This window comes from Rhodnius prolixus, unplaced genomic scaffold (genome assembly GCF_049639745.1).
Source record: "Rhodnius prolixus isolate KJV_2025 unplaced genomic scaffold, Rpr scaffold_12, whole genome shotgun sequence".
Lineage (NCBI taxonomy): Eukaryota > Metazoa > Arthropoda > Insecta > Hemiptera > Reduviidae > Rhodnius > Rhodnius prolixus.
In genome coordinates, this window is record NW_027411635.1 from 1609763 (window position 1) to 1622304 (window position 12542).

At 32.7% G+C, this 12542-nt stretch overlaps 1 protein-coding gene across 2 annotated transcripts in view; it reads right to left on the reverse strand.

Annotated features, from left to right (window-relative positions):
* The window catches only part of LOC141462070 (sodium channel protein 60E-like), a 207897-nt gene that overhangs the window by 70857 nt on the left and 124498 nt on the right, over positions 1-12542 (reverse strand). For both annotated transcript variants that reach the window (XM_074143664.1, XM_074143666.1), the window contains exon 3: positions 9786-10023. In XM_074143664.1, the coding sequence (XP_073999765.1) occupies positions 9786-9894 (109 nt within the window). In that variant the 5' untranslated portion in view covers positions 9895-10023. The remainder of the gene's footprint in view (positions 1-9785; positions 10024-12542) is intronic.

Below are 12542 nucleotides of genomic sequence, written 5' to 3' on the forward strand. Positions count from 1 at the left end.
CTCAAAATATCCCGTTTCCTACTCGACAGATTTTTACTAAATTTTACGCAATTATATACTAAAGTAGTCTCTATATACAGGTAAAATATAAACAAAATCTATCAAGTAGTTTTCGAGATATTTGAAGTTAATGATTTCACTGTTTCAAACGAAAACAAACTTCAACTCAAAATATCCCGTTTTCTACTCGACATATTTTTACTAAGTTTTAAACCATTATATACTAATGTAGTCTCCATATACAGGTAAAATATAAACAAAATCTATTGAGTAGTTTTCGAGATATTTGAAGTTAAAGATTTCACTGTTTCAAACAGAAACAAATTTAACTCAAAATATCTCGAAAACAACTCGTTAGATTTTTACTAAATTTTACACAATTATATACTAAAGTATTCTCTATGTGCAGCTAAAATATAAACAAAATCTATTGAGTAGTTTTCGAGATATTTGAAGTTATAGATTTCACTGTTTCAAACGAAAACAAAGTTTAACTCAAAACATCTCGTTTCCTACTCGTTAGATTTTTACTAAATTTTACACAATTATATACTAATGTAGTCTCCATATACAGGTAAAATATAAACAAAATCTATCTAGTAGTTTTCGAGATATCTGAAGTTAAAGATTTCACTGTTTCAAACAGAAACAAACTTCAACTCAAAATATCCCGTTTCCTACTCGTTAGATTTTTACTAAATTTTACACAATTATATACTAATGTAGTCTCCATATACAGGTAAAATATAAACAAAATCTATCGAGTAGTTTTCGAGATAAGTGAAGTTAAAGATTTCACTGTTTCAAACAGAAACATACTTCAACTCAAAATATCCCGTTTTCTACTCGTTAGATTTTTACTAAATTTTACACAATTATATACTAATGTAGTCTCCATATACAGGTAAAATATAAACAAAATCTATCGAGTAGTTTTCGAGATATTTGAAGATAATGATTTCACTGTTTCAAACAGAAGCAAACTTCAACTCAAAATATCCCGTTTCCTACTCGACAGATTTTTACTGAATTTTACACAATTATATACTAAAGTATTCTCTATGTGCAGCTAAAATATAAACAAAATCTATTGAGTAGTTTTCGAGATATTTGAAGTTATAGATTTCACTGTTTCAAACAGAAAGAAATTTTTACTAAAAATATCCCGTTTCCTACCCGACAGATTTTTACTAAATTTTACACAATTATATACTAAAGTAGTCTCTATATACAGGTAAAATATAAACAAAATCTATTGAGTAGTTTTCGAGATATCTGAAGTTAAAGATTTCACTGTTTCAAACGAAAACAAAGTTTAACTCAAAACATCTCGTTTCCTACTCGTTAGATTTTTACTAAATTTTACACAATTATATACTAATGTAGTCTCCATATACAGGTAAAATATAAACAAAATCTATCGAGTAGTTTTCGAGATGAGTGAAGTTAAAGATTTCACTGTTTCAAACAGAAACATACTTCAACTCAAAATATCCCGTTTTCTACTCGTTAGATTTTTACTAAATTTTACACAATTATATACTAATGTAGTCTCCATATACAGGTAAAATATAAACAAAATCTATCGAGTAGTTTTCGAGATATTTGAAGATAATGATTTCACTGTTTCAAACAGAAGCAAACTTCAACTCAAAATATCCCGTTTCCTACTCGACAGATTTTTACTGAATTTTACACAATTATATACTAAAGTATTCTCTATGTGCAGCTAAAATATAAACAAAATCTATTGAGTAGTTTTCGAGATATTTGAAGTTATAGATTTCACTGTTTCAAACAGAAAGAAATTTTTACTAAAAATATCCCGTTTCCTACCCGACAGATTTTTACTAAATTTTACACAATTATATACTAAAGTAGTCTCTATATACAGGTAAAATATAAACAAAATCTATTGAGTAGTTTTCGAGATATCTGAAGTTAAAGATTTCACTGTTTCAAACGAAAACAAAGTTTAACTCAAAACATCTCGTTTCCTACTCGTTAGATTTTTACTAAATTTTACACAATTATATACTAATGTAGTCTCCATATACAGGTAAAATATAAACAAAATCTATCGAGTAGTTTTCGAGATATCTGAAGTTAAAGATTTCACTGTTTCAAACAGAAACAAACTTCAACTCAAAATATCCCGTTTCCTACTCGTTAGATTTTTACTAAATTTTACACAATTATATACTAATGTAGTCTCCATATACAGGTAAAATATAAACAAAATCTATCGAGTAGTTTTCGAGATGAGTGAAGTTAAAGATTTCACTGTTTCAAACAGAAACATACTTCAACTCAAAATATCCCGTTTTCTACTCGTTAGATTTTTACTAAATTTTACACAATTATATACTAATGTAGTCTCCATATACAGGTAAAATATAAACAAAATCTATCGAGTAGTTTTCGAGATATTTGAAGATAATGATTTCACTGTTTCAAACAGAAGCAAACTTCAACTCAAAATATCCCGTTTCCTACTCGACAGATTTTTACTGAATTTTACACAATTATATACTAAAGTATTCTCTATGTGCAGCTAAAATATAAACAAAATCTATTGAGTAGTTTTCGAGATATTTGAAGTTATAGATTTCACTGTTTCAAACAGAAAGAAATTTTTACTAAAAATATCCCGTTTCCTACCCGACAGATTTTTACTAAATTTTACACAATTATATACTAAAGTAGTCTCTATATACAGGTAAAATATAAACAAAATCTATTGAGTAGTTTTCGAGATATCTGAAGTTAAAGATTTCACTGTTTCAAACGAAAACAAAGTTTAACTCAAAACATCTCGTTTTCTACTCGTTAGATTTTTACTAAATTTTACACAATTATATACTAATGTAGTCTCCATATACAGGTAAAATATAAACAAAATCTATCGAGTAGTTTTCGAGATATTTGAAGATAATGATTTCACTGTTTCAAACAGAAGCAAACTTCAACTCAAAATATCCCGTTTCCTACTCGACAGATTTTTACTGAATTTTACACAATTATATACTAAAGTATTCTCTATGTGCAGCTAAAATATAAACAAAATCTATTGAGTAGTTTTCGAGATATTTGAAGTTATAGATTTCACTGTTTCAAACAGAAAGAAATTTTTACTAAAAATATCCCGTTTCCTACCCGACAGATTTTTACTAAATTTTACACAATTATATACTAAAGTAGTCTCTATATACAGGTAAAATATAAACAAAATCTATTGAGTAGTTTTCGAGATATCTGAAGTTAAAGATTTCACTGTTTCAAACGAAAACAAAGTTTAACTCAAAACATCTCGTTTCCTACTCGTTAGATTTTTACTAAATTTTACACAATTATATACTAATGTAGTCTCCATATACAGGTAAAATATAAACAAAATCTATCGAGTAGTTTTCGAGATATCTGAAGTTAAAGATTTCACTGTTTCAAACAGAAACAAACTTCAACTCAAAATATCCCGTTTCCTACTCGTTAGATTTTTACTAAATTTTACACAATTATATACTAATGTAGTCTCCATATACAGGTAAAATATAAACAAAATCTATCGAGTAGTTTTCGAGATGAGTGAAGTTAAAGATTTCACTGTTTCAAACAGAAACATACTTCAACTCAAAATATCCCGTTTTCTACTCGTTAGATTTTTACTAAATTTTACACAATTATATACTAATGTAGTCTCCATATACAGGTAAAATATAAACAAAATCTATCGAGTAGTTTTCGAGATATTTGAAGATAATGATTTCACTGTTTCAAACAGAAGCAAACTTCAACTCAAAATATCCCGTTTCCTACTCGACAGATTTTTACTGAATTTTACACAATTATATACTAAAGTATTCTCTATGTGCAGCTAAAATATAAACAAAATCTATTGAGTAGTTTTCGAGATATTTGAAGTTATAGATTTCACTGTTTCAAACAGAAAGAAATTTTTACTAAAAATATCCCGTTTCCTACCCGACAGATTTTTACTAAATTTTACACAATTATATACTAAAGTAGTCTCTATATACAGGTAAAATATAAACAAAATCTATTGAGTAGTTTTCGAGATATCTGAAGTTAAAGATTTCACTGTTTCAAACGAAAACAAAGTTTAACTCAAAACATCTCGTTTCCTACTCGTTAGATTTTTACTAAATTTTACACAATTATATACTAATGTAGTCTCCATATACAGGTAAAATATAAACAAAATCTATCGAGTAGTTTTCGAGATATCTGAAGTTAAAGATTTCACTGTTTCAAACAGAAACAAACTTCAACTCAAAATATCCCGTTTCCTACTCGTTAGATTTTTACTAAATTTTACACAATTATATACTAATGTAGTCTCCATATACAGGTAAAATATAAACAAAATCTATCGAGTAGTTTTCGAGATATCTGAAGTTAAAGATTTCACTGTTTCAAACAGAAACAAACTTCAACTCAAAATATCTCGTTTCCTACTCGTTAGATTTTTACTAAATTTTACACAATTATATACTAATGTAGTCTCCATATACAGGTAAAATATAAACAAAATCTATCGAGTTGTTTTCGAGATATCTGAAGTTAAAGATTTCACTGTTTCAAACAGAAACAAACTTCAACTCAAAATATCCCGTTTCCTACTCGTTAGATTTTTACTAAATTTTACACAATTATATACTAATGTAGTCTCCATATACAGGTAAAATATAAACAAAATCTATCGAGTAGTTTTCGAGATAAGTGAAGTTAAAGATTTCACTGTTTCAAACAGAAACATATTTCAACTCAAAATATCCCGTTTTCTACTCGTTAGATTTTTACTAAATTTTACACAATTATATACTAATGTAGTCTCCATATACAGGTAAAATATAAACAAAATCTATCGAGTAGTTTTCGAGATATTTGAAGATAATGATTTCACTGTTTCAAACAGAAGCAAACTTCAACTCAAAATATCCCGTTTCCTATTCGACAGATTTTTACTGAATTTTACAGTGAATTATATGGTAAAGTAGTCTCCTTATACAGGTAAAATATAAATAAAATCAGATCATATCAGATTGTCTGGTATGTCGGACAGTCTGAAAAATTAACAGTGTTTCGGAATAAAATAACTGTTTTGCTATATTGCTGATTTCAGATCAATTGAATAGTGGGTAGCAAATATGGTTTTATACAGGGTGTATGCGGAGGAGTGGTCGAAACTTCGGGAGGTGATTCAGCAATATAGTAAGAACTTCAGTAAGAACTTCCAGGGTTTCCATAGATATTTTGAGAGCAGCCTTCCACCAAAGACTGATCTTTTAATCAGATCTGAACTAAATTGGCCTGCGCTTTTGCCTGATTTAGCCCCTTCTGATTACTTTCTGTGGGGGTTATCTCAAGTCTCAAGTTTACAAGTATCGTCCTAACACCCTGGAAGACCTACGCAACAACATTCGAGCTGAAATTGACAATATTCCGGTCGATATGCTTGAAAGAGTGATTCAAAACTTCCGAAATCGACTGAATCAGTGTAATGACTATGGAGGGCGACATTTAACAAGATATTGTGTTTAAAACTGAGTAAATTCAAATTGCCAATATTGTTGAGGTAGACGGAAAATAAAAATTAAGTGGAATGAAACTTTTAGAATGTTTTGTTTCATTTTCAAAAAACGAAGTTTCCATGCCCCACCCTTTATAATATCAAAATTAATATGATATTAATATTTATTCAGAAACGACAGCAATAATTGTTTGAATATCTGAAGAATGGGAAATACTGTTGGAGTAACTTGAAAATGAACTAAACAAGAAGCCGGTGCTTATGCAAACATACTTCTTTAACCTACTTTTGACCAACCATCCATTCTGGCCGGGTTTAAACAAATATTAAGCCAGACTGACCAAGAAATTTTACTAAACCAACCTTAATGAAAACAATGTAGAGTTTTACCACCATTTCAAGTTACATTTTTTTTAAAAAAAAAAAAGATCCGTGGAGAACACAAAATTCACTTAACAGAGTAGTTACAATTAAAATTGGCAAGATGTTCGTTTAATGGTGGGTTTTGCAATCGAGCCATAGTTTCTCTTTCACTAACTGAGAGGTGACTACATTTTGTTTTAGACCTAAATTGTTCGCAATCATTTTCAGGCTCTTTTACTATAAAGCTGTTTTTAGCTCTTGTACAGTTTTAAAATACTGTCACATGCTATAACACCACGTGTAACTTGCAAATAAAAGTCTCAAAAATGAATGAATACAAAAGTGCATGAAGTGAACAAATATACGAGGTGTGTTCAAAAAGTAACGGGAATTTTTAAATTTCGCGGGTTTGGAGAGTCTGATTGTAAAATTTTTTTTTTATTATGTTGGTACACATGCCCCTGAAGTACGATAAAATTTTCAGTAATATTCATTGTTTACTTCTTAAGTGGCTGCCGTTAAGGTTAGACGTGTTTTTCGAGCTTGGCGATTTTTGTTTGTTAAAAAAAATGGATCAAAGAATTTGTATTAAATTTTGCGTAAAAAATGAAATAAAGTGTGTGAAATGTTAATAAAGGCATATGGTGAGTCTGCTATGAGTAAAACAAGGATTTACGAGTGGTATAAGCGTTTCCAAGATGGCCGCGAAAACGTTGAAGATGACGAACGACCTGGACGTCCAAGCACATCAACAACCGATGAAAACGTGAAAAAAGTGAAAGAAATGGTTATGAACGATCGCCGAATCACAATCAGAGAAGTCGCTGATGATGTTGCCATATCAATTGGCTCATGCCATGAAATTTTTTCGGATGTTTTGGGTATGAAACGTGTGGCAGCAAAATTTGTTCCAAAATTGTTGAATTTCGAACAAAAACAGCGGAGAATGGAAGTTGCTCAAGAGTCACTCAATGAAGTCGACAACGATGCGGATCTACTGAAACGTGTTATAACAGGTGACGAAACATGGGTTTACGGATATGATGTCGAAACTAAGGCTCAATCGTCCCAGTGGAGGCATTCTGGATCGCCAAGACCGAAAAAGGCTCGACAAGTGCGGTCGATTGTGAAGGTTATGCTCACTGTGTTCTTCGATTTTAATGGCATAGTGCATCATGAATTCTTGCCACAAGGTCAAACAATCAATAAGGAGTACTACCTACAAGTTCAACGCCGTTTGCGTGAAGCAATCCGGAAAAAACGCCCGGATTTGTGGCAAAACAATTCATGGATTTTGCACCACGATAATGCACCTGCTCACACTTCATTGCTTGTTCGTGAATTTTTGGCCAAAAACAAAACTTTAACGATGCCCCAGCCTCCATATTCGCCAGACATGGCTCCATGTGACTTTTTTCTATTTCCAAACATAAAGAGAACATTAAAAGGCCGTCGTTTTACAAGCATAGATGACATTAAAAGCGAATCGCTGAAAGAGCTGAAAGCTATCACAAAGATCGAGTTTCAGAAGTGTTTCGAGGATTGGAAAAAGCGCAAAAGCGCTGGCACAAGTGTATTGTATGCGAAGGGGACTACTTTGAAGGCGACAATATTAATGTAGATGAATAAATAAATATTTTTTTCAAAAAACGAAAATTCCCGTTACTTTTTGAACACACCTCGTAATCTTTAATATTTTAAGCACTCGTTTATAATGTTTTTTTTTCTTTTTTAACCAGTTAAGCGTGGAATTTAGTTTTAAAACCCCTCACTGTGTGCGGAATTAAAATCAGACAATCACGTCGAACGCAGGGGCAAAACAACAAAAAGTTTACAATAGTCGTAATAGTCACTGCAAGCACTTTTTCTGCAATCTCTCTGGGGCTTGAGATTACCAGAGCATTCTGTACGTTTCAAAATCTTGCACCGCTTCACATATGCATTACTCTAGTTAACTAGGGACGCAAAGAGCTTTTACAAGGAAGAAAAGAACTTTGGAATTCTGTGCAAAATGAAATCATGCTCGTACTGAGGTCTGAACCTCTATCTATGGTAAGAAACGGCATTGCACAAGAGTTGAAAGCTTCTATTTGTGTGCGTAATTCCCCAATCTCTAATGCGGAGACCAAACATGTACCAACCACTTATCATTTGGCTGATTCCCTCCACCCCCTCCGTATAAAATACTTAGCAGTTCTATTGGTAAGATAAAGGAAACATCCCACCAAATAATATTCTTATTGTATTTTATTAAAATTTCGAGTTTTTATAGTTAATGGCAATTTTATATTTTTCACAACGAGTATACACGTCGAACGCACCATAATAGAGATTTGGTTTGACGTGTATACAAGTCAAACGCGTTTAACTGGTTAAGTACGTTTCAGTAAATTTTGAGACGTAAGCAGAAATTCATACCTTATAAAATGGAATTGTCTCTCTGAATAAATCAACTGACTCTTATTAGAGCGATTTGATTCGTGTTACAAGACTACAATTTCAAATAGAATAAATTTCAACAAAGCATACTACAAAATCTGTATGTAGTGCTCTATGGGCAACGAAGTAATAAGACATTTCATTGAAATAACGATAAAAATCTAGATTTGAACACTTATATTTATTTCTCTTACAACTATTCTCAATGTTTGAATCATATTAATTCTTGTTTGAATCATATTAATTCTTGTTTGAACCATATTAATTCTGGTTTGAATCATATTAATTCTGGTTTGAATCATATTAATTCTTGTTTGAATCATATTAGTTCTTGTTTGAATCATATTAATTCTTGTTTGAATCATATTAATTCTTGTTTGAATCATATTAATTCTTGTTTGAATCATATTAATTCTTGTTTGAATCATATTAATTCTGGTTTGAATCATATTAATTCTGGTTTGAATCATATTAATTCTTGTTTGAATCATATTAATTCTTGTTTGAATCATATTAATTCTTGTTTGAACCATATTAATTCTGGTTTGAATCATATTAATTCTGGTTTGAATCATATTAATTCTTGTTTGAATCATATTAGTTCTTTTCACCTAGAGAAGGAATCTACTACCTTCTCCTCAAAGAAGGATTCAGTTTTTCAAGGATCATCAGACCTCCAGAGGTCTCCTTATAACAACTAAATCTTAATTAATAATTGTCTTGTTGCTCTAAATCTTTCAGAGGGCAGTGAATACCATTTTAGTAAAGCTTTGCATTCTTAGATTTTTGTTTTTAGGACAATTGTTGCTGAAAAAAGGCAGGAAAGAGTTATTGTTCGTCACAATGACCCTTCAACGTGTTATTTCTTTTATCCTACTGGTGTTATAGGACGAAGGTGAAGCAGTGGATACTAAAAGAACAATTGAAGTTCCCTCACTGATGGCCGCCAAGCCAAGGAGGCTTTTACTGTTAACCAAGGCCAAATAGATAGTTCAAATGTAATATTTCAATAGGATGAAAAAATAATTGCCATTTCAGTCGTGATACATTTATTCTGCCGAGCTTTCGACCTAGGGACTAGGTCATCTTCAGGGCTAGTTTACAAAGTAATATTTTACATTGTAGGGTTGGTGTGTCTGTTCATGGACTGAGTACCCACATTTCTTTCAGTAACCTTCTTTCAGTTTACTGCAGTGTTTAGTTATTCTGTTTACACATCCACCCATCCTCCAGAATTCTTTGGGAGAAACCCCTTTTTTGGAGGCCCAGCTGTTCTAAAAACATTTAATTCCAGTAAGAAGTCAAAATCGAAAATCTACGCTACCTCCGTAATTTCTTTTAGTTTTTTTTTTTTTTTGCTTCAATAGAAGTTCAAATGAATACCAAAGTTAGGAACATATACATAGATATTCTGATAACAATAGAAACTGACAGTGGTGTGGCTGTAGAAGGTGTTGCTGATGTTGCAGGTGTTGATGGTGGCGAGCGGATGTGGATGTAGGTCCTCCAGGGAGGCCGCCGGTCAGTCTGACCGGGAACATGGTCAGCCCATCGTCCGCGGGACGAGCCTCGTGCCTGACACAGACGAGAGATCCAGCTCAAGACGAGAACCATAGCAACCAAACTGGCCAGAGGGCTCTCAACCTCCGCGGCAACACATCGCCAAATATCTGCGAACAATTTCATTAGATTTAAGTCTAAGAAAAAAAAAAGAATTAGAAGAAAAGAAGTGGAGCAGGTAAAAGTAAAAGAGAAGGGATGGATCAAGGAGTCACAGCCTCTTAAAGGACAGTGTTGTCTGAAGACTTCGGACATCATTGTCCTCATAAGTTGACGCGCCCTAATTAAAAAATAAATAAATAAATAAAATAATGAAATTAAAAATTCCTTTAGGGTAAAATAAGTAAAGTAAAGTAATCGCCTATTTTTTCAGGCGGGGCTTAACGTCCAACTACCATTTACTAGGTGTCGTGGATGGAGGCGACTAGCAAACGTACTTTACTATTTCTCATTTAACCGTTAAATAAAATCCAAGACCAAGACCGGGAATCGAACCCAGTACCACAATGCATATTATCTTTGCAGGTCTCGCCTCTTAACCCGCTCGGCTATCGTGGCGCCACGGTAGCCGAGCGGTTAGAGGCGATATCTGTAAAGCTAATATGTATTGTGGTATTGGGTTCGATTTCCGGTCTTGGGCCTTGGATTTTATTCAACGGTTAATAAAAGAAATTTACAGTAAAATATGTTTGCTAGTAGGGTAAAATAACTTGCAGACCTTTCAAGATCTATTGTTGCTCCTTGCTCTGCTAAGAAATAACGGCACCTTCTGCAGTTCAATATATCTGAGAAATACCAGGAAATAGATGCGTTCTATATAGGAAACACCCTCCTCCAAGCTACCCAAGTATCTAAACTTTGATCGAATTGCAGACCACTAAAGAGGTGAATTGTTTTCTCCTCCAACTTCCCATAGAATCTGCAGGAGCTATCACATTCCAGGTCTAGCTTCTTCAGATGCCTTCTGAGTCGACAAAACCCCGTAAGAAAACCCATCGTCATGTTGCAAAGTTTTTATGTTTTTGTTTTGTACTCAAGCTGAGCAATTCCTCACATCTGTTCTGGTTATACAAAAAGTAAAGTAAAGTAATGCCCATTTTTTCAGTCAGGCTTTACGTCCAACTATCAAATTAGGTGTCGTGGACGGAGGCGACTAGCAAACATACTTTACTGTAAAAATTCCTTTTATTAACCATTAAATAAAATCCAAGGCCTATTGACCGGGAATTGAACCCAGTATCACAATACGTACATATACAGGTTTACAGGTCTCGCCTCTAACCTCTCGGCTACCGTGGCGCCTTGTTCCGGTTATAATGGCCCCAGCCAGATCTTCACTTTCCTCAGACGTAAGAAGTTGGACCAAAAGAGTGGCTCTTCTTCCTACCTAAGCTTCTAAAGAAAGCCACAACGTGGTAAGAATCAGATAAATTAAAAGATTCCTTAACTAAAAAAGTCAGCCGACGTCTAACTCCACATTTAAATTACTCACGGTGCATATGCTGCTTATATCCTTAAATTAACCAAAAGATAGGGAGGATAAGCCAATAATAATGTAGTAAAATTATGACAGTACATAAAAATCATCAAAATTGATGAATGGATGTATCGAAATGTAAACAATTTTTATTACAAACAGCTTGAGTATGTGTATAAATGGCGGAATTGATGAGAGAGCACCGCTATGAGCTATATGATTTATTTCTAAGGATGCTTTATTGGTTTCTGTTGACGAGGACACGTAATGAAGTAAAACAATAAGGATTTAGTGAGCATGTAAAGTTTGAATAAAATGTATAAAATTTACGAATGCCAAAATTGAGGTGAGAGTTAGTAGTTATTATAAAAGATTTTTTATTTCTTATTTAAGTAATGAAAGAACTTTTTTTAGAAGACGTATGTGAATGAGGCGGTCGACCACAGCCGGTAATCGATAATGGTAATTAGACATCACCTTCATGAACGGGGTGTACATCGTTACCCGTGTTCGGGGCACCTGTATACCGGCATCAAACTAACTAGCGCGCCTTACTTTTACGGTAATTCTCAAAAATAATTTCACAGTCTGTTTGTAGATAGTAACCAAAAGAACATAATGAGACTGAAATTGGTGAAATTTTCAATTAAGTTATTTTACCGGTACTTTTATTAACCGGCTAAGCAAACTACAGATTTTGTTAAAACAGAATATCAAAAATTCCGTCTAGACCCGATAAAAAAGTGAAAACACGAAAAATCTGTTTTGGACACACCGTTCCAATTCTGATTCTTAAGAAAGCATTTCATACTGATATATGAGCCGTTCAATGCACAACTCGATTAACTCCATAAAAGAAAAATGTAGAAATACAATGAAATAATAAACATTGTTATTTTTAAATTCCATTTATACTATAAATTCAAAAGGCCCCACGGTAGCCGAGAGGTTAGAGACGAGACCCAGTAAAGCTAATATGTATTGTAGTACGTACAGGGTACGGTTTCCCCGGTCTAGGCCTTGGATTTTATTTAATGGTTAATAAAAGAAATTTACAGTAAAGTGTAGGGCAATTTGCCTCCATTCACGACACGTAATCGGCAATTGGACGTTAAGCCCCGCCTGAAAAAATAGCCATTACTTTACTTTACT